The 23,339-nt window shown below is 39.8% G+C and overlaps 1 protein-coding gene across 1 annotated transcript in view; it reads left to right on the forward strand.

Annotated features, from left to right (window-relative positions):
- thsd7ba (thrombospondin, type I, domain containing 7Ba) overlaps window positions 1–23,339 on the forward strand; it is a 119,018-nt gene that overhangs the window by 21,522 nt on the left and 74,157 nt on the right. Inside the window, exons 3-6 of the mRNA XM_041057347.1 lie at window positions 12,554–13,415; window positions 15,196–15,444; window positions 16,308–16,477; window positions 20,790–20,948. Of these exons, the coding sequence (XP_040913281.1) occupies window positions 12,554–13,415; window positions 15,196–15,444; window positions 16,308–16,477; window positions 20,790–20,948 (1,440 nt within the window). The remainder of the gene's footprint in view (window positions 1–12,553; window positions 13,416–15,195; window positions 15,445–16,307; window positions 16,478–20,789; window positions 20,949–23,339) is intronic.

Raw genomic sequence — 23,339 nt, forward strand, 5'->3', positions numbered from 1 at the left:
GAACATGATCGTCTGAACAAAATTTTATGGCAACCCATCCAATAACTGTTTTAACTATTATAATCTCTCAACAGTTTATTTATTGTCTCTCAATAAAGATGTTTTAATCAGGAGCAGAACAGTGGACCGAGCCACTGCACAGGCCAACAAACCAGCCAAGAATACCAAAAATCATTTCTACCACTCAATCATTTCTCCCATACCTTTGGCTTATTTGCACACCACAGCAGGAGTTTCCTTCATGATATCTGAGGGAGATGAAGGAAGGTACATCCCCAACTATAAGAACTCCCAAACTGTCTATTACTTTTCTGTCCTTTCCAATAAGTCCCCCGGAGGAAAGGAATTTGAGGCGTCTGCACATCTCTAATGGACTCAGTGATAACAGCTACCTTGGCTGCACAGTGGCTGATGGCTTTGTTTGGATCCCTGATAAAGACAGGCCAGAGACTGTGTTTTGTGTTTTGGCTGCGGTGATCGTGTGGGTATCAATATGCAGCAACCTGACAGAGTGAACTGAGCAACTTCTCGGTTTCACATTTGAAAGCATACTGTATTATTTTTAAATTGTACTTGCGGTACAAAAGAAGATGAAGAAGAAAAAAGAAAGGAAAGAAAGGTACATTTTTTTGTAGCTGTGGCTGGTTTCTTGTTGGTGTTTTTGCTAGACACAGAAGTCCTTTCCTGTGCTTTCCTCTATTGCCACATATCATTAGCAAAGTTTGGCTGAGCAGTGATAGGGATGCTGGTAAATGTTATTCTGTCCAATCATTATTTATTTGACCTCCCACCGATGACCGTAAAATGAGGGACCATCTGATTAATAATTGAGGGACAAAGGGAACAGAGATGACAGATGGAGGATAGGTGAAGTCTTTAGCCTCTGCAGGTTACACTCTGCAGGCTACCTGGCTTGGGTAATCACTTCTTCTGCCAGAGAAACTCTCTTGGCACAGTGTCCTCATAGAATTGGTCCTCAACTCAGCTCCAGGACCATTTTGCGGTTGATTAAAGGAAAAACAAATTGTTCTTATCTAAGACTGTACCATGAAATGAAGCTTTAACATGAAAAACCCTCAGAAAAATAAAAACGGCAGTGTATTCATGAAGTGTAATTGATTCTCAAGGACAGAAAGGCAGCTGTATCTTGAGACTGGATCAATATTTTTTACTTCTGATCCTGATGTCTTCTTTTGAGAATCATCCCATACAGAAATATTTTACACCAAGCACTTTTTTCTTTACAAGTCATTCTAGTTCAAAATAATCACAAAACAAAATATTTTGAAGAGTAGCCAATAATAATCTAAGACAGGAACAATACTTCTCCAGCTCTTTCCATCTACAAGGCATGCACTCAGAAATATGGACAAAAAAAGGCAAGTAGATGGTGTGAATGCAGGTTCAAGTGCTGCTCCGCTGTAATGGCAGAAAGAATACAAAGCATGCTTTGGAGCTACTTACACAAACTGTTAAATTCCCTTTTGAGTTTAGTTACGATACTGTTAGTAACAAGTGTGGTAAAAGATGAATACTGACAATTAATAGAACAACACTGAGCAAATAGACATGTTAACAGGATTATTAAACAGAAAACAAAGAAAACAAAGTACAAATACAAATACTTTGAAATATAATGGATGTAAAAATCAAGCAATGTGTCAAACTCGGACTGTCCTCTTCAACAATGCCACGACACAAGGTAACCTCAGGAAAAGTGAGGATGCGAAGGTCAAGGTGGATGGATATGTGAAGAAAGTGACTTTGACACTGGAGCCCCGAGATTAAATCCTGTCTCTTGTAACAGTAAATGCTACTTTCCATTCACAATTATATCAGTTGTTCCTTAAATCAGCTGAAGGAAGCTGCACATTTGGGTGAAAATTCACTGATAGCAGCTCCCATCACTTTACGTGTGGTCATTTAAATTGTTAACAGAAAAATTAGTGTAGCTTTAACCATTTAAGTAAGTTTAGTTACAGGTATGTGTAAGGTATAAGCGCATGCTGTAGGTTGGAAAGAGTGCGTTTTATTTATTTATTTATTTGCAACTTGCTGGTTGTAGTTTACATTGTTCTGGCAGATGAAACCTGCCTCCCACAATTTTAAGTGGTTTCACCTCCCAGTTGAGCAGAAATAAAGCAGCACTTCAAGAATTGCTGCTCAATCTGAGAGCAGCTCAGGAGAGAGAGAGAGAGAGAGAGAGAGGGAGAGAGGGTGACAGAGAGAGAGAGAGAGAGAGGGAAAAAAAACCTCTGGGGTCTGCATCAGTAATCAGCACTCAAATAAAGTTACAGCAGATGTTCAGCCATGAAGACAACCTTGTCAAAGCTCTTCTCAAACACATAAGATGACTCTTTCTTCATAGCCTCATATCCAGTCAGTTTATTCCCCATTCTTCATGATGTTATTCCCAAAGCAGCCAACAGATCTCTCTATTTTGTTTTTTTTTTTTCAAGTTTCTTATCTGCATTATCATAAAATCATTAAATTTAAAACATTTGAGCACATGCCAGGTGACAATGTCAAATTATCCTGTATGGTGGAAAAATAAATAATTTAAATATAATCTTTTGGTGGTTTTCAGTGGATGAAATATTAATTGACACAAACTAGCAGAGTGGAAAAGCATCACAACAGCTCCCATGACTGCACTGCTGAATTTTACATTTTGTATTTTTTTTTTTTTTTTTGTTTTGTTTTGTAACAGAATGAGCAGATATATCATGCGGACTGTGCTGCATTGCCAGAGATACAATTGTCACTTTATCTCTGTCCTGCCACGGCCCTGGTCACCTGCATTATCAAAACACTAGGGTCTTTCCTCAGGTTGCTGCCTGTAGATATGGCCATTAGTTCTGCTCCCGTGCTTACGGGAGAGAAATCCCAGGTCAGCGGAAGACAGTGAGACAGAGGAGTGAATGACATCCTATCCAATTACTTGTCACCTCTACACAGGCTGGTGCAGGGACTTGAGGAGACCACATGAGACAAGCAATTACACGGAAAAAGATTCTCATCACCGCAGAGGTAGAGCACACCTCTGGCTGGCCCCCACTGTAGTCTTCATGTCTTAAAGTGATACCGACTAAAGCACTGTGGCATTTATAAGTGTAAACACATTGATTCTCAGAGAAACCCCCAAAGGGGTTTTCCAGCCTAAAACCAAAGTAAGATCTGTGTGTATAAATGAGATCTTAGAGGAAATACAATATATTCTTTGTAGATCAACTGCCAGGTCTCCTGAGGCTAGATAATAGAACAGTCAAACATTGATTTCAGTGGAAGAAGAGGTCCTGGCTAGATTTGACCATGAGCATATTTTTTGGTGAGACAGCAGGACATGCCACAATCGCTAAGAGAGGGAAAAAAGGAAATGTCACTGGAATGAGATTTATTATGGAACCTGAGTACAGAAGAACTAGTGCCCTGCTGTGCTGTGTGCTGACATAGTGTTACACATAACTGAATATCTTTTGTCAACCTGTTACCTTTGTTTTTTTTTTTTTTACAGTTTTGGACATTATACCTCTTGATTCCGGTAACACTTTACTCACCAAGTTAATTGATTTACAACAGAGTCTGTCAGGGAAAGCAACAGGACTAATTAGACACGTTTGAAACAAGCGCTCAGTTTAACTGTACTGCAAACAAAACGTTATCATAACCTGTAGATTTCACAGCCAAATCTGCAAAAACAAGACAAATTTGTGGCAAAAAAATTGAACCAAGCTCATTGACAAAATTCAGTCGATCGGTTTCCTGTAGTGAGTTAGTCCAGGATCTTTATCATGAAGGCACGAGAGCCCAGAAAAAAATGATGTCCATGTCAGCTGTTTTTAAATTATTCACAAAACCTACCTTAGCTTGTTTGTTTTCTTGACTTAACAGAAAGGGGCCTGTGTTTTCAGCAGCACCCATTTGAAACTCTCTGACAGCCCACTGCTGTGGGCAGGTTAGAAATACAGAGTAGAAGCACAAAGACAAATGTGACTCAAGCAATGACCCGGGAAAAATATCTGGCAGAGAAGAAAATAAGAAATGCAAACTAATTCTTCATCTGTACCTATGCAGTCACACGTACAGGCGATGGTTTTCAAGCTGCCAGTGAGCAAAGCTTCGTACATCAGGTGAAGGTGGATATGCTCTAATGACTGACAAAGTTCAACACAGCACTATGGCAGCAAATCTATGGCTCAAGCATGAATGTATATTCATTTCAGTTAGCATTTGTTCTTATCTTTACATAAAAATTTAAACATAACTATTGCACAAGTGCATCTTTGGATGTAAGATGATGATGTGATATACTGTAGACCTACGATTTATCTTTGTAGCTTTGTCTATAATTGATGTTAGTGCAAAGTCACTCTTGTGTAGCAGAAAGTACTATATTAGCATAAAAAGTGGCCTAAAAAGTTCTTGAAACATAGCCTGAAACTTCCAGTGAGCAACAACTCCATACTTCTGACTTAAATAACACGAGAACAGCCTGCATGCATGTTGCAAGTGATGCCTCAGGTTTGTAGATATGCTGTATTGAGGTGCTGTGACTGTAACACAACTTCACTGTCAATATCATGGTGTTTGGATCAGAGAAGCTTCTCTGCTACCATGGGTTTTGTAAAACTGTATTGACTGTATAACTGGAGATGTAACCTTATGTTATGTCAAGATCATTGTGTTTGTGCATAATGAATGTAAGTTTGACACATGAACCATGTTAGCTCTTAGTTATATCAAAAGCTGCTGAATTATAACCTTCCATGATTGTAAACTGCAAAGAAACATGGGTCGAAGTGACAAACTTTCATTGGAATAATCACGCAGCCTGAACCAGCACTATTTCGTTTGTTTTTTGTTTTTTTTTGCACAAGCTGAAGGAGAAAATATTCACATAAAACAGAATATGAATATATCAGAAAGGTCAGTGCTTCCTTAGAACATCTGTCAGTCTGACTTATTCTATTTTCTCACTGCTGTGCAATTTAAATACTATCCTGACCCCATAGTGTGATAACTCTCTGAGGGAATCATGCTAATACTGACTAAAGATGATTGACTGTTTACTGAGAAGCCCTCGTGCTGGCATTAAAATGATCCTCTTCATGATTTACAGTGGCATTGATTTGATCTAAATCAGAGCAGAGGAGTTTGTAGGTCCTGCATTTTGGCTCATACAGAATGTGAGACCTTTCTCTTTGAACCATCACACTAATTGGCTGGATGCTCTAGGGTCAGTCCCTGTGTATTTATTTGTCCATTTACCAAACATAAAATCTCCACTAATCAGATTTTCATTAATGGAAGGAAATGAGTCTCATCGCTACACTTTGGCATTTTAAAATGCTCTTTTGGCTGAACAGCGGTGTGCATTACAGTGCTTATTTGGTTAGTTACCGGTTGGACCAAATGGGTATTAGATCACTCAAAGGGCACAACATGTGTTAGTCTTGTTTTGTTTATACTTCTGGCCGTTCAGTTAATGATAAGGCTCTTAAGTAGGTCTGGCATGGGCGTTAGAAGGCTGTATTCTAAATTATAACAAAAGCCCATTGGGGTCATGTGTACAGTATTACAGCCTCAAGGTACGTAATTCATTAGAGCAAAATATTGAAGCTGCATTTGATGCTGTTCCTCAAATATAATCTGCAATAAGCATTTTAAGCCAAAACACTAATACTGTAATGCATTCACTTATTGAGCATTTATGGAAATACATGATTTATATTCAAGCAGGAAGGTCAAACTTCTCACAGTAGCTGCTCAGCCTGTTTATCCACACACAAATTTCATTTTTAGCTCTAGGTGACGAGTGAGTTCTTGTCACTTAATTTGCTTGCGAATTGTCCCCTGGCGATGATTTTTAACTTCTTTGGCTCACATTTCACAAATTTCCTTCTAACCTGCCACGTAAACACTTGGTTAAAATGAGCTGATTCAGGCCTTCTGGAGATGGATTGACTGCCTGATGATAATCTGATGAATTTCTGCATATATGAATGTTGTAATTGAGGATGCACCTCGCTGCTCATAAATTACACCTGATGGAAGTGTGGCATGGGGGACGGCTCAGTGCATAATGAGGCTCGGTGGCATAGGTATCATTTAATTAAAAAGTGTTTTGACAAAGGATGCATGTATCCAAACAGTCAAACTTAACTGAGGGAGAGAAGCTGAAGACGGATGGCGAGTAAACTCAGCAGATGTTTGCGGAGAAAAAGCACAAAACGCTGCAGCACAGAGAGAAAAACACTATGTTCTCTTTGAATGCGCCATCATAGTGAACTACCAACCGAATCTCATTGAATCTGTTGTTCTGTTCAAGTTACGGTACTGAATGTCGTTAACGAAGAGGCCTTTCCTGAACTGAGGCAACTGACACATTTCTTAGACAATCCACGCTAAATTAAGTGCTCGGGACAGTGCAGTCCACCGAGACAGAATCAATATGATCAGTAAATGCTCAAAAAAGCTGTCATTTCAGTGGAGAGTTTGGGTGGCTAAAATCCACTTTCTTCAATAGTTAATGCATTAAACTGGCAGAAATTACAAGGTTGAAATGGTGTTTAATTCAGCAAACAACAAGATGTGTGGGTGTAAAAGTTTTAAGTGGCACTAGTAAACATCTCACATGAACATGCCCAAAATGGTTGCATGAAATTGCAAAATTCAGCAGCCAAAAATCCTATAAGATGTGCACCGACATGACTCAGTGATGCTTTTACCAAATGTATTTAAAGGGACCAGAGGGGCAAAAGATTTCACAGCGGTGAATGCAGGTTTTTTTCTTTTTCTTTTTTTTCTTTTTTGACGAAGCGTTGCTCGCTGCTGTTTAGGATACACTTTACTGCTTTGCTGTTTGCTTCCCCTTTGTCTCCGTCTGTCTGGTTTTGGGGCATAGTAGAGATTGCTTTTGTTGTGTTGCTTGTTATTGTCGCACAGCTTTGCTATCATTTGTCCAACTTAAGGGTTCAACTGAACACTGCTGAAAAAGAGAATACGTGTTTAGTCATGCAGCACTGGCAGGGTTTAATTTCTGTCTTTTCCTGTATTGTAGTATAATTTGCTCAGCCCTTTGCCAATTCAGTTTTTCCCTTGTACTGGGACGTAAACGGAATAGTAAATATAGCTGGGGCCTCACGGGTACTGGAGCCCCTGAAGGTGTAAGCAAGGCGACTAAGTGCGACAGGAATGAAGGAGCTGTGGGCGACTGGCTCCTCCTGAGGGCCTGACAGATGCTGATGCTGACAGATCGAGAGAGTGATTATTCAGAGCTTAGCAGATGAACTGGTGCTTGTGTTAGCTGGCTCCCCTGGCAGCAGAATCACTCCCAATCACAGCTCCATAAATCACGCACACATATCCTGGCACAGTTTGAAAACAGCACCATTGAGCAAGCGTAATGAAAGAGTGGTTATCATGAAAGAGTGCCATCAGTGACCACGAGAGCAGTGCGCTCAGCTGAGAGAGCAGGAAGGACATGTGCTGTGTTGACACTGAAGGTCTTTAAACTCAACTGTGAATTGCTGCTCATATCTTATTTTTGTGGAGGGCTTTCATGTCTATTTTAGGATATAACCCATATAAGATTTGTTTGGTCTTTTCAGCTTTGATTGAATTGAGAACGTCTCTTTAAGCACAGTACCAAGCAGTAACGCTGGAAGAGTGAGTACGATGATGCTTATTGAAATTAAATTTGACTGTCCGTCTACCGTCTAATTAGTCTAATTAAAATGTTTTTGTATACTTAGATGTTTACATTGCTTGTGTGATGTGAGTGATTTTTCATAGCCTCTTCTCTCCTCTGACAGAAACATGATGTCTCTCTCGTTCAAATCGCATCAAGCATCTCTGAAGTTGTAAACAAATAACCTGGCAGTTCACAACATCTTAAGACAGAGCTCAAACTATTGGTTCAAATTGAAGGAAAATGAGATTAGTTCAGTTTACTAAGACGTGCGTCAGCCTAAATATACATTCAAAAACACAAAATAATGAATGACAGTCTGCTCCAGTCTGGGCATGCACCTATGTTTCTGTTTTTGTTTGGCCTCGTGTTTAATGCAGCCACTTTCAAGCAGGCCTATATGAAATAGCCAGCCTTCATTTACAGATAACATAATCTTACTTTTTTTTTTGCCTGCAAAGGCATGTGATTTGGCCTCTAAATAAAACTGTAATCTACAAAAAAAAAATATGAATTAAAAAGAAAGAAAACAGAAAGTATAAAAAAAATCCATCAAGCTATGCATCTTAGAGTTGTCAGTTTGCAGCAGTATAAGAGGTAAAACCAACAATGGTCCCTCCCCGAAGGACCCCGACTCCATCCTAAATCATTTTGCTGTGTCTCCAGTCAAGCTGATGTGTGGTTTTCCCTGCATTATTATGTTTTTCATGTTGGTACTGGCAAAAGTCTGACTGAGGACCAGGGGCAGAATGAGAATAAAAATCACATAGTAAACCGAGGTGAAATTAACTATGAGTGTTTGTGGACCAATACATGAAGGTGAACTGTTTTGGAAACACCTTTTCATAATACAGTCCACAGCTACGACGACAAAGTAGCTGTTTGTACGCAGCTAAATTACCATTTACCTGAGTCAGCACACATTAATGGGTAAGGAAACTGCTATTTACTGCTGTTCAACTGGCATTTTGTTAATACGTTTCTGTTTTTCACTTCCCACTAGTTAGTAGCTATAGAGAATGTATATGAACTGGACAGTTCAGCTGTAACTACAGCGACAAAAACATTTTAATTTCAGTGGATTTCTGCCTTTACTGGTTGTTTCTGTAATAAAATTCTGTAGATCTGAGCTGATCACACAGAATATTTTAATTAGCATATTAGAATTTCTGATGAAACCAGAGCAGACAGACAACACAGCTAAACAACATTATCCTGCTAAATAAACTCAGACTAGCTTCTTGTTATCGTCTGCCAGCCACTTCTGCTGTTAAACGTGACCGGTGTTTGTGCTGAACCCTCTCTGCTGCTCTGCTCCTCCTCTCTATTGTCTGTGGAGTTGCTGCTGCTAGATGCACAGCTATTTAAAGCATGTGGATTTTTTTTTTTTTTTTGAATTTTAACTTCTTTTCTCTGAGCTCTTCAGACAGACCTTGTTTTTTTAAAACTTTATTATTCATGAAAAGCGATTGAGCGGCAGTCTACTGCTGGCTGCCTCAGCTTTACCTCAGTTAGCTGCGGGACCGAACCTAATGTAGGAAGCTGGGGAGGGAGACGATGGCCACGTAGAACCAACAGTGGGGCCTGTTCACAGCCACAGCTGTCTCTCTCTCCCTCTCTCTTTTTACTGTCTCTCACCGACATTTTACCTTTTTTTTCTTTTTATTTCTCATTGAGCCACCGGCACAGTTTGTGTAGTGGCCTCCCAGCAAAAGTCCCAGTTACCTCAATGACCACTCCACTATTGCCTTCAGCAGAACTACCCAAAACACCTGGGCTATTCAGCTGGAAGAACCCAGGTGTGTTTTACGCTGTGTCACACAAAGACAGTGATGTTCAGACAGTCACATTGCACCTCTGTATGTGTAGATGCAGGTCTTATCTGTTCCAGCCCAATGGACAAATCATGTGATCTCCTTTCCAATGTTAAAAAAAAAAAAAAAAAAAATCTCAGTAAATAAAAGAAATAAACCATGTAAATCCCTTGCCTTTGAGCTTTGTCATCAAGCACATTTTTAGTTCGCTGCATTGAAATTGCACCAAAACAAAATAAGTGCATAAGACAGAAAGATCACATGAATGAATGGTAATGATGTTAGTTACACTGTAAGCCCTCATTAACATTGCAAAGCCAAGATGAAGAAACTCAATGATGTGCTTCGATGAACTATGAAACTATTCAGCAGTTTGAAATATGCCCCCTTAAACAGAAAGCAACAGCTTCAAAGCAGCATTGTCGTGTCGATGATTGGCCAGGGAACAAAGTGTTAACAACTGGCACGAAAAGGCATAAAACATTTTCAGCGAGTTGTCATTCGAAAGCAATTTAGGAAGCAGTAGGATCTCATTATTACGTCAATTTAATTCCAATTAGAAGAAATGAATCAAATTATCCTTTTCATAGCATGTGGCAAAATAACTGGATGAGAAGGAAACGTGACCGACGTTGATAACCACATCATATCAGCAAATTGATTTCTTTTTTTTCTTTTTTTTTTTAAATTCTGATTAATGTCTACTGCTTTTGAAAATGAGTAGAAAAGGTCAAAAACTAAATTAACAGGACATATATACAGTTTTGGGTTGGGTTTTCGGAATCACAAATTAATTTATCATTTTATTAAAAAATTGCAAAGTGATTAGCCTTTGTAATGGCATGAATTTACACTTTCTGCAGATATTAACACACGAGTGGAACAGTGTATCACGACATATTCCGGGATTGATTTCAGAACATATTAAATCAAGGACGTGGACTTTGATTCTGATGCAAGTATTTCGCATAAATGGGCATTATTATTCAACAGGTGCTTCATGCATAATCAATGGGAGAAATCTGCTTCATAAAAGAATTACAGCAATCAAAGAAGCGGTGCAGTAGGGGGCTGCCTGTCTGTGAAGTTGTAGTTTTCGAGTTTATTGTTATTCATCAGACTCAAGCGTCGGCCTCTTGTTAAAAAAATGCGACAAACAACAGCATGTTTGTGTTGTCAGCGTTGGGATTGACAGTTCTGCTTATTAATTGGATTTGGGTGTTTTGGCTCTTTATGCACATAGCTTTTAACATGTATTTTTAAAAAACAGCTATTCTCAGTTCCAAATCTGTCGGCTTGAAATTGACTGTGAAAGTTTGCAGTTCCCCTCTTCACAGAAATAGAGGCTGTGGTCAGCTTGAATTCATGTAAGTAGAACATTTTGCATTTTAAGCCACATTTTGAAGCTGATGCAGGTTTTCACAGTGGTAAAAAGGTATCAGCAGTTTTGTTGCGTCTCTGACCACAGAGTACTTCGACTTTCCGCTATTTGTAAGGGGTGGAAAATTGCATGTAGGTGCTGTGCTTTTGTCACACATTCTTTGATGTTACCAAGTAGTGACTGTCAAGTACGGTTCTGTTTCATGCTGCAGATATGAACCACATCACCACTCAGGTATGATGGTGAATACCTGAAAATGAAGTTGCCACTCTCTTTCATAATTTAAATTTTTATGGGGAATGAAAGCAGGATTTTGGGCATCTTCTTGTGCATTTATGACTGTAGCCTAACTTGGCTGCTTTGTTCATTTTAGTTGCATAACCAGGGGTTAAAGTGGGCTGGAACCAGAACGATCCGGAAAGGCATTCTAAGATCCTAATACCCTAAGATCAGGTCCAAATCCCACTTTAACCCCCGTGCATAACACTGAGTGTGGCCCCAAGCTTCAACTGTCAATATAACTGAACATAATGTTTGCATAATTTGTGTTCACAATATTTATGTTTCTATGTTTGTTATATAAAATGTAACTGGAGCAGAAATTACAGTTTTATTCCAGAATACTAAAAACAGTTTATTTATGAGGAAAATATATTTTTGAAGCAGCTGTTGTGAGAAGGGGATTAGCCTGTCAACTTGACTGTTAACTCAGCAGTTACCCTGTTTTTAACTTCTCTTTGTGCAAACAGGCCAATCAGGCATCGGCTGAATCAGCTGTCAGGCCTTGTGAGATATGAAACGTAATTAAGCGTATGTTTGTCAGTTGACCTTTTTAAACTGAGATATTGTTAGCAGCTCCTAAAGTACAAAAAGAAAATTGTGTTTCGCTTTGGGCTTTTGCCCTGTGCACTGTGAAATACGGTGTAAAGGGCATCATGATGTTATTATAAGTTTTTTTCTTTTTCAACATACAGAGAATTCCTACTTCCTGAAATTCTTTTCAAGACAGGTCTTGATTGTATTCTTAAATTATTCCAGCTAGCATTGCACACGCACATCAAGATAACTCAAATCAAGCTGTGAGCGAGGAGCCAGACCACAGCAAAATGACTTTCATGTCTTTGGTTGGTTTGGGTTATTTTTAATGAAAATCATTAGTCTTTGAAAAAAAAAAAAAAAAAAAAAGAAAGGCTTCCATGTGAAGAGTCTCATCTTTGCAGACAGGATGTTTTCACTGCTGAAAAAGTTTAGATAAAATTACTAAGAATTTTTTTTTTAATTAAACCCCAAATATCGTTCTTAAGGCAGATTTAAAGAATTCAGTGGCATACCCATTAGCTGGCCATGCCTTCCATAGCCTGAGGTATTGATCAGTTTGGGATAAAGATCCAAAGTGAATCTGGTCCTGTGTGACCAAGAAACGAACCTTGTATTTTTTTTATATTGATGTCCGCCAGTGGTTTGATTACTTTGTGCTTCTTTGTTCCTTTCTTCCTCAGTTCATGAATAAAGCAATCATGAAGGTTAAGTGAATGGCCTTGAATTGTGCTTGATTGCAAGCTGCCAGATAGCTGCAATTTAAATCATCATTTTTTTTCTAAAGCCCCAATTTTTAATGAAAATGTCCTCTCTGTTTTTTTTTTTTTTTTTTTTTTTTTTTGGTTGCAGGTCAGTGGGGTCAGTGTATCGGGGAGGAGTGTGGTACTGGTGGGATTCAGTCAAGGACAATATGGTGTGTCCACATGGAGGGCTGGACTACCCACCACTCCCACTGCCAGCGAGTGGACAAACCAGAAAGCCAGCGGCACTGCTTTAAGGTCTGTGACTGGCACCAGGACCTCTTTGAGTGGGAGGTGTCTGACTGGGGGAGCTGTGTCCTCGTCCCTTTCTTTTCCAGTGAGCTCAAACTGAGGACAGCTGAATGCATTACAGCACAGCATGGCATCCAGAGGCGCCATGTCCACTGTGTACGTACTTCAAACCGTACCACAGTCACCTCGAGGATATGTGAATTCTTTTCTCAGAAACCACCTGTGGAGCAGGCTTGCCTCGTCCCCTGCCCCCAGGACTGTGTGGTCTCGGACTTCACCTCCTGGTCAACTTGCAGCAAAACCTGTGGTGCTGGCCTTCAGCATCGGACTCGACACGTCCTGGCCACACCAATGTATGGAGGGGCAAATTGCCCAAACCTGACCGAGACTAGGACTTGTTCTAGCCCAATCAACTGCCCTGCTGGGGAGAGCGAGTACCAGTACAGCCTTAAAGTAGGGGCCTGGAGCGAGTGCCGACTACCCCATCACAAGGATGCCCTGTTAAGTGGAAGGACCACAGTGGACTTCAGCACCAGCTCCAATGAGAACAACACTGTCGTGTTGCACACGTTGGCTTCTCACCACCACCCCCATCACAACCACCACCATCACCATGCTCATGCGCACAACAAATACCCCATGTCATGGGAACTAGAGGTGGGATACCAGACACGACAAGTCCGCTGCACAAGGAGTGATGGCAAGAATGCTATGCTGAGGTAAACCATTCACAAGCACAGCACCTTTCATACAGTGAACATAAAGAAAAATTGAACCTGAAATGAATGCATGGGAAACAAGCACAAAGTGAAAAATAGAGCATTTCTTAAGGTTCAAGATAAGACCGAGATTATAACAAAAGCAAGGTGGCAGTGTGAGATGAGCTGGTTTGCAGTTGGTCCTGGGAACAGACCTGTACAGATAACTGGATTAATCTTACATTAATCTCTTTTTCCACTGATGTAGCATGTGGTGAGCAGTAAAAATGCTCTGTGGTTGAGCGTGGGTCTCTGTCAGGTGAAATAGTCTTAATGGAGTTTGGAGTAATGATTGTTTTTATGGTTCTTCCACACTCGTATTGTTTGTGACACAATCAATGGTCATCCCCCCCCGATGACCATTGATGATCCCAGTGGAACGATTTTTTTCCAGCGTGGGTGTATTCAGTGAACTAAAAAGGTTTTTACAGATAGTGGTTATTTATTCAATTATAACGAAATTATGTGAGAGCTGGTGTTTCACTGGCATGGTGGCATGGTGGTGAGCCACTATTGTGTTAAATGTCAAGTGCTGCTCCCCTCCTGTTCCTGCTGTTTGAGCTAACCCTGGTATTTGGATTTGATAAGAATGGATTTTTTTTTTCTGCATAGGCTCACACACAGAGCAAACACACACACACACACACACACACACACACACACACAAACCTGCACATACAGTCATAAACAATATTCCATCTTGTGCTTTCTCTTCAAGGAGAGAGAAAATCGTTGCATGTATATTATATTGACTAAATGCCACCATAGCATCTAGTTGGTGTAAAGTGACACTATTAGCTGACTGTTAAAATCAATCAGTGACTGCCATTCATGGAAGCCATTGTATCAGAAACCACCTATCGATAATATCCTGGTGGAATGATGCATTTTTACTGTTTGACATTGCTTTTTTTTTTAAATTTATAGTCACGAGCAATTTATTGGAATTGTGTTCAGCTTTTGGGATTTAAACTCATGTACAGTATTGAATTAAGTATCCTGCCAGTTTTTATATGATGAGTTTTGTTTGTCCCACGCTGTTTGGGCTGAAGGAGCTTAAAACTGGGTATCTTGTTATGCATTTGATATTTGCATGTTATTATCCCTTTCCAGGCAGGTTCATTGGCTTTATGGCTCGAGTGTGAAGGGACCATTTACTGTACAGTGCCTGATTATCGTGGTATTTACTGAGAAGTGGGATTGGAGCTTTTGAATATGGATTTCCCACCTGACTTCTGCCTCATTCTGCTATTCTAATTGCAGCCTAATTACAAAGTAAAATTCTAAAATGAGCATTGTACTCACATCTTAATAACCTAACTAATTACATTGTTCAAATTAAACAATGGGAGCTCTAATTGCATGACTAATGCATTTGTTTCGCATTTTTAAGTATCGCATTTCTCTGTAAAAGCTTGACTTTATACCATGATACCTTTACTGTTAGGACGTATGATAGCTTTGAATTTTGTCATTCAAGAGTGGAAACTGCAAGGTCATTTGATCATCAGGAAATCAAGAGATCCAGATCAATAGGTTCTCCAATGAGGTGGTATTTCTTAAAATTTGTCATTTTTAGTCCATGTATAATAATCTGTCTACCAGTCTATTTAAATCCCAACCGCACCTGACTTTCGTTTGCTGTGTATACAGCATCTCTATTGTCCTCTATTGTTTGTCATTTTGTCACAATTGTAGTATTTTCTTCTTTAACTCCTTTTTTTCTTTTCTGAATCTACAGTCTCTGTACCAAGGACAACTCCCCCCTGACCTTCCAGGCATGTGTGATGCCCAAAGACTGTCAGACGTCTGATTGGTCATCGTGGAACCCATGCTCTAAAACCTGCCGGTCCACCGACCTGTCTCCTGGTTACCGCCTCCGGTCACGGATCATGACGCAGATCCCAGTTGGCGGGGGGAAACAATGTCCTGCCCTTGAGGAAAAAGAGGCTTGCAACATCATAGGAGATTTACTTCCAAACTGCCCCAGGTAGTTCTTAATAATGATTTTTAATTTTGCTTCTCTGTGCTTTTTCACCTGAATAATTATGAAAGAAAGCCTGGAGGCTGCAAACAATCATCATTCTTCTTTTGATTTACTTTGTGAATATTATTTGGCATTACCTCAATTATCTTGTGACATCTACAATAACCTCATGCTCTGTTGAGAGCTCCTGACCCAGTGGACATGACACAGATGACAAACAGTGTCTGACAGAAGCTCATTGTTTTAGGGTTGTTTGAGCTAAGATAGACTTTACCTAATATTACATGCAGTAAACAAAGTAGTCAATAGAGAATTATTTTCCCTGCTGGTAGATTTTGTTTTATTTGCTAAATCTACATGGAGTGCCTGAGAGCAGAGGATTTACATGATTAGGGAAAACTCATTACGGAAATTAAGCATTTGATAGATCACTACAGGCTGTTGTTCTGGTAAACTCCTCCAATATTATTGCTTTCTGCATCGCTGCATATTTCATAGTTGAAACCAAACATTTGTTTAAAAGTTTTGAAATTAAAATAATCATGCCTCCCTCCTTCCGACATACTGTGAGAGAGGCTCTTGCTCTTGCTAATTTTTCTCTTGCTTTGTGTGACTTTTTTGAAACAACTGAAACTCTATTTTGTCCTTTTTAAACACATTCATTTATGAGTATGTTCCTGGATGCATTGCAGCTTTCTTTGAGAAAACACATGAACACAATACTCATGTGTACTTCCCAAGACTCCATTTAACAGCTGTTTGCTTGTTCGCACTGCAAATTCTCATGGAATTTTAATACATGATACGTCAGATCTATGATACAGATTTCTTGCAAACTGTATTTGCGTGTCTCTGCGCTCTGTAAGGTATGTGTGGAGGACTACTGACTGGGGCGAATGTCGCATCCTCCCCTTACTGAGCCAGCAGGACCGGCGGCTGGTTAACATCAGTATTCTGTGCGGAGACGGGATCCAGACCAGGAAGACCTACTGTGTTCAAGTTCCTGATGACTCAGCACCACATCACAGGAAGGAGGGTAAGAGAAAAACTCCATCATAGTTGACCCGGGGCTCGCTGGAAGCAAATGGTGACTCAGGAGATGTACCGTAAATAAATTCCACACAAACTCAGTGGTGTGTTTTGATATAAGCTATGCGCATAAATTACTAAGGTGAAAGTTAACAGCAGGTTATTTTGGTTATGTGGGAACAAAAGAAGACCATAAAGTACAAGTGATGATGTAGCTAAAGCATCATTTATCGTGCAGAGGACAGTAGGGATCCATCGTCATATTCAAACTTCTTGTGCTACAATGTGCTGAAGCTAAGGCTTTGAACAACAAGGACCCACTACTCTGCATGTGAAATAGCTCTTTTTACCTCTAAAGGTGGAAAATTTTTCATTTCAAGGATTTGCAAGTAACTATTTGATAGTACTGACATTATGAGCAGTTGTAGCATTTAATAAATCAGATACATATGAAATGTACATGTTTTTTTTCCATGTTCAAAGTTAGCGGACCACAGAGCAGCATACAGGAGTGGCATGTCACTAATCATGTTGGAGATGAAGAGAAACTGTCCATTCTTTCTAAACCTTACTACTATTTCTACCTCTATAGATGGACTGCTGTGTAAGGCTACAGGGAGTACACCTCTTCATGAAACACATAAGTGTGTCTTTGGAGTTGCCCCCAAAATGAACAGGATTAAAAATCTACAGCCACCCTAGCAGCTTTGTGAGGCAAGAAAGTTCACACAAGAAAATAAAAGAGCAAGTCACTGAGGCCCAAATTATTCCAAATGAGCACAGCAGCTTCGCTGCTCTTGCAGGTGACTAAGAGGAATCATGGCTTTGTCCTGCTCAGGTTGAAAAGTGGTATATTAAGAAAAATACCGCTGACCATGAAAAATGAACAGGCACTTTCACTTTTCTTATGTGCTTAGGAAGAGCCTAAAACCAAAATGAGGGCTTTTTCGATGATGATTATATGTTAATAAGAAGTGAAATAGCAGTCTTGCCGGTTAGATCCCCAGCTCCTCCTGTCTAAATGTCAGTGTCATTGAACAAGATGCTTAACCCCATCTCCCGATGGACCAGCATCTTGCATGGTAGCTTGAAGTCAATGACTGTGTTTCAACGTGTGTGTGAATGGGGTGAATGAGAACTGTGAAGCTAATGGGTAAAGTTGCTCTATTAATGTAGCCATAACCATCATTTTACCTGCAATACAAGGGTGTTTTTTCAAACTGTTATTTCCTTTTTATATAACAGGACCTTTTAGAATCTTAGTGAAAATACCCTTTTTGGGGTGAAGTGTAGAAAAAAGAAAAACCATTGCTACGACTAATACTACCTCTAGGCAAGGCCATTATTGTCAACCAGTTGCACCTAGTATGTGCGTCCTCCAAGTCTAGAAGAAGCAGCTGCATGCATGCACATAGTCATCAGGAAAAAAGGGACAGACAGCTGCCCAGTGGGCTTTGGTAATGAGCAACTAGCTTGGCACAAGAGTCCCTGTTTATATGTTCTTGGAAATGTAATTAAAAACTGCACAAGATACAGTAGCTGATAATTCCTTAACTCTGCCACTGTAGTCACACACGGATGATCTCAAAACGCACACAGAGACAGGCATTATTACAGCCTGAGCTTAAGAGAGTATTTTCATTAGTGTTTTCATTCTTACCTCCTCCTATCACTGTTAGGGTGGAAATCTAACCAGCTAAATCACTTTAGTGTGGGGGTGGACACAGTAACATCTAGGATTGCATTATATTGTACAAGCATCTGTGTAATTATGTCTGGCCTGGACTGAAAGAGAAAACAGGTACTTTCAGAAAACAAGTAAAATAGTTTTATGAGATTGAGAAATAAATATGGTTGATGCAGACTTGAAGTGCACTGTGTTTCCACAGTAAATCAAAAATATGGTATTACAGAGGATGAATTAGTTTACTTTGAACACAGAGTAGAACCTAGTTAATGTGTATTATTTAGCAAACGCAAAGCAAAGCATGTCATGATCCAGATGAAATAACATTATAGTCAGTTGTTGGTAAAATTGATTTAAATTTTGTATCTAATCTAATGTACCTGGGGGCTTTCCCTGGCTTCCCCAAATCAGCTTAGCTGGTTGTGATCCCTTTATTATATGAGAACATATTAGAGAGTGATTTGTTTGCAGCTCTTAACTACACAGTGAGGAAAACATTTGCTGCTGTGTTTTCATTGTTTTGCACTTGGCACCTCGCCCATGTTTAATTTGATGCAACAAACAAACAAAGGAAATAAACTCCAGCCCTGATGAGCTTTTTACAGTGTGAAAGTTTGACCAAACCCTTGTGGCATTTTCCATTCCCACAAAGTCTGAGATTGAGTTTCCTAAATTTGAGTTTTGTTATGTGCCACACTCCCCTTTGTCTGCTCAGGAGCAGTGGCTCTGCTCACTCAGCATGCTACACGGCCTTTTTTCCTACAGTCAGAATCATAAAACCCATTACTTCCTGTGTGGTGGAAGTGGTAGAGTAGAAATTAGGCATAAAGGAGAAACTTTAAAAACTGTCAAAGGCTTGCTCTAAGTTGAATCATAAATGTCTGTATCACCCAGTGCAGGGGGAGTAGCACCAGATACTCAAAACTTTAAGGAGTTTGCGTCATAAGATGAGTTAACAACCCAGGATCTGTGTTTTTTACATGAAGAAAAAGTGAATTGCTTTTGGTAAATACATTAATATAGATAGAGATTAAAGAGCATAGTGATGAAAAAAAAAAAGCAAAATTTGCCAGACTCACCAAGGCAACCAGTGTTACTGATGAACTCTAAATAGTTGTGCTAAAAAGTGATACTCTTTCCCAAAATTTAAATTAAACAAAATTAAAGTTTTAGGCTTATAAAATCGCTACATCTCTACAGTAAAAAAAAAATAATAAAAAAATCAGGGGAACACATGCATACCAAGTATTTCATTTATCTTTTTAATTAAGCACAGTGGGTAGTTTTCTTTTAACTATAAGCTTTTTCCTGTCTAATAAACATAACCATTTATTTAATAATAACATATTAATGTTGCCTCCATTCCATTTTTTTGTTACGGTGGCTACTTGATGAGTGCTGGGTGGCATCATTTCATAGAGGGTGTGTTTTCATACTTGCTGTGGGACGTCCCTTTAGCTCACCAGATGTGTGCAGAGAAATGCTAGAAGATCAGAGATGTATTTGGACAGTGAATATGTTGGCTGAGTATAGAATATCAATGAAGGTAGCTCTCTGAACCAGTGGATGAGAGGGACAAAGATCAATATGTAAGCTGTAATGTTTACCTTGACATGACCCACACAGCTTTAGCTAATGTAAACAGATGTGGCTGTATGCTTGCAATATGGAGAGCTACTTGGTCTGGTAACGTGGAAAACAATTTGCTCCTTTTGGACGTCTACTGAAGTAATGCAATTGATAAACACAAGAAATCACCATTTAGGCAACACAGCAGAAAGATCTGTACGAGTCACTTTGTCAGTGTGTTTAAGCAAACATTTCATTTTCACAAAGGAGATCAAAAACCATGTAAATTACTTTTGGGAAGAAGACAAAATGCGCACAACGGACATTTAGTGAATTCCTCTCTGGGCTCTCATTTAAATGGAAATTTGCGTCTCAGTGATTTGCGGAGGTGCATCAAAATGGAATATTAGATTGAACAAATCCCCCTGTTATGGATGGGCAAAAAAAACCCCTCTTATTCTGTGTGAGAGACTAATGTCAGAACCCATTACAGGTGGCAGAGCTTTCTGTGATCTACAAATGATGCCAGCCATGCTTAGCAGTGAATTGGTTATACCGTGTCGTGCCTTAATATCTCCCTTTTCAGCTCATGTCCACTCCCTTAGCTGGCGGCTACCCTCCATTTAATATCCTCCTGAGCCAGGCATGAGATGAGAAGAGCAATTTTCCCTCTGTTCTTTCTATTTTCTGCTTTTTTAAAATTTTGTTTTACTCCACAAAAAGCATTGCTAGATCTATCCTGCTTTTTATCACAGTGTACAAGATTTGAGGTGGTAGGCTTTACTAATATATACACTACTGTCTTCCCAGTCAAAACTAAATTACATCCATACTTTTCAATCCGATGACAGTGATACATCTTCATCTTGTTCACTTACTTCACAGCATCTAGCACAATCTTCTGTTTGGATTCCAATTCCAAACATATTACTTGACTGCAATCGCACACACATACACAAGGACACACAGAGACACACATGCACACACTTCACCGCCGGCTGCTTGTGTCTGAGCTTGACTTAAGCCTGGTTTATCCTTGCCTGTGTTCCTTTTGTTTGTTCAGTGTCCAGGCCTGTGAATGCCAGGCTGTGTGCCGGTGAAGAGCCCCCCTCGGCTGTCCAGCAGTGTTCCATCCCCTGCCAGAACCACTGCGTGCTCTCCCAGTGGTCAACCTGGGGTGCCTGCCTACATGACAACTGCAAAGAACCACAGGGGAAGAAAGGTATGATGGGGGTAAACTGGAGTGGAGTAAGAGAGAGTGAAAGATTTAGGGAAATCAGTATATATACAGTATATATGTGTGTGTATGAGATGGATGTTTATAATGATGATTGCTGTGGTCAGTTCATTTAATTTCAACGAAAGCACCAGAAGTACAGTACAAGAACAGAAGTACTGTGACATGAATAACCTTACAAGGCCGTGCATGTTCTCCAAAAATGTCTTCAAAAGAGCACAGTGTCTTAAAATATATCTCCCATGGAGAGAAACACTTTCCCATCACCGATGACTCACATAAGGAAGAGGATTTGTGGAGTGCTCACACTTACCTCCAACCCCGAACTCCTGTGCTCATTCTCTATTGTTTTAACTTATACTTTTAAATCGCATTCTTACGTCACCAAATCAATACCGCACACCCCACCAAATATGTTTTATTAGCCAAACCTTTCATCTTTCATTTATCATCCACCTTCTGATTTTTGCAGAAGTAACATTACAATATTATTAAATGAAAGGGGCATGTAAAATCTTTAGTAATCATCATATAATCCCATATGTGGTGAACAAAACGTGTCCAGGGAACATATTCCACATTTCAGTGTGTGAAATGCATCCTGGTTACTGTGTGACACAGTTATCACCAGCTAACTGGTGTACACATAAGACAACATCATGAAAGCCATTGTAACAAGATGTAAAAAGTAGGAGTATTGTCAGTGCCAAGAAATGGTTCCAACATGCGTCATCCTTCCAGCTGTCTTCAAAGGCAAAGTCATGTTCTCTGAGAACCATGTTTGACAGGTGGACGGACACAGACCATCAAAAAAGATACTACAGACAGAGCTAATCAACAAGCTGATGTAATCATTTCATTACATCAGCTTCAGATTGTTTTTTTATTATCCAAACCACAGCAGGCAATAAGGAATTTAATGTCCTTTTTATGTTATGTCACGTTATTTCTCACTTTTTTTTATAAACTCTTTCTCAGTTCATGCTCAGTCTCCTCAGATACAAAATGATCAACATACAGTATCTAACAAACAGCAGAGTACAAATAACTCATAATAATATAAGCTAATTTAAATAATCTTTGAACAAATACAATAGATATAATATGAATAAAAGATATGCAAGTTTACCTCTGAGTAACAGTTTAATAGCAGCATTGTGTGCATGCCTACACTCTCAATTCAAGATGGCCAGCATCATAGAGTTAGGAGAACTCTATCATTATAAACACCATGGACACCATAGAAACTCATAATTGCACAGATGGACCAGAGAAATTATAAGCACTCAGTCAAAAATAATTTAAATAATAATTAACTGTTGAGTTTTATTGCATTTGTACATTTACAATCAGCTGTTCACAGCAATCGTTGCCTAAGAGATGAGTACCCTCAATATGGTCAACAAGGGGCTTTACACTAACCTGAAAGCTATTACACATGTACATGTTTTCAATTTAGCACTGCAACGTGCTTTGAATGTCTAAACAATAGATTGTTGCTGTGCTTTGGCTGACAGACTGAAACTCAAAGAGAGAGAGAGAGAAGTATTATATCGACGGAGGCTGAGAGAGAGAATGACAATGCCAGAGAGCAGTGTTGTCAGAGCAGGAGAGAGAGGCTGTATATGTTCGAATTGTAAAAATTGTTTGTTGATAAGCGGCTGGCTGAGAGGAGGCGCGCTGTGGAAGAAGGCAGGTACACGTACAAACCAGAGCAAACGAAAGACAGACAAAGAGCACAACCGTAGTTCAACTCTCAGTCCCTAGGAGGGTGATATGAGTATCAGCAGATAAGATGCTTCCTGTCTGTGTGTGTGTTTAGTGTGTGCGTGTGTGTGTGTGTGTGTAGTGTGTGCGTAGTCAGCACGCTTGTGCTGTCTGAATGTTCTTGTCTTTTTGCACAGGTGAGCGCGTGTCATATCTGACTGCTTTAGAAAGGCTGCACATTGTGTGTGGAGTGTAGTGTGTTTGTTTCAGTCAGTGTGATGGCAGTGGCGGAGGCTGTTAGTGTGTTAGTGCTGTGCTAAAAGGGCAGCATGACCTCGTCCCTGCCGTGAGTAAATGTGCATGAAAGCGCCCCGGGGAGCAACTGAAGGGTGGATTGTTCAGGTCAGTGCCCACACTCCCCAACACTGGATCTCTATGGGATGAGCCGGCTCCTCTCACAGACAGTGTCATTAATATATTTCAAGGAGTGGAAAATACAGCATCTGCTGTTTTGCACAGGGGTCTCTTGTGGCATACTGTCTTTTGATGGCATTCATGAAGACCCAGAGCAGTATGAAACCGAGAAAATCACCCACAGTGAGCTCTGTTGCCTGGGAGGCAATGAACAGTTATTGAGTAGTAGAGTATTGTTATGATCCAAGTCGTTCG

The sequence above is a fragment of the Toxotes jaculatrix genome, chromosome 15, assembly GCF_017976425.1.
Source record: "Toxotes jaculatrix isolate fToxJac2 chromosome 15, fToxJac2.pri, whole genome shotgun sequence".
NCBI lineage: Eukaryota > Metazoa > Chordata > Actinopteri > Toxotidae > Toxotes > Toxotes jaculatrix.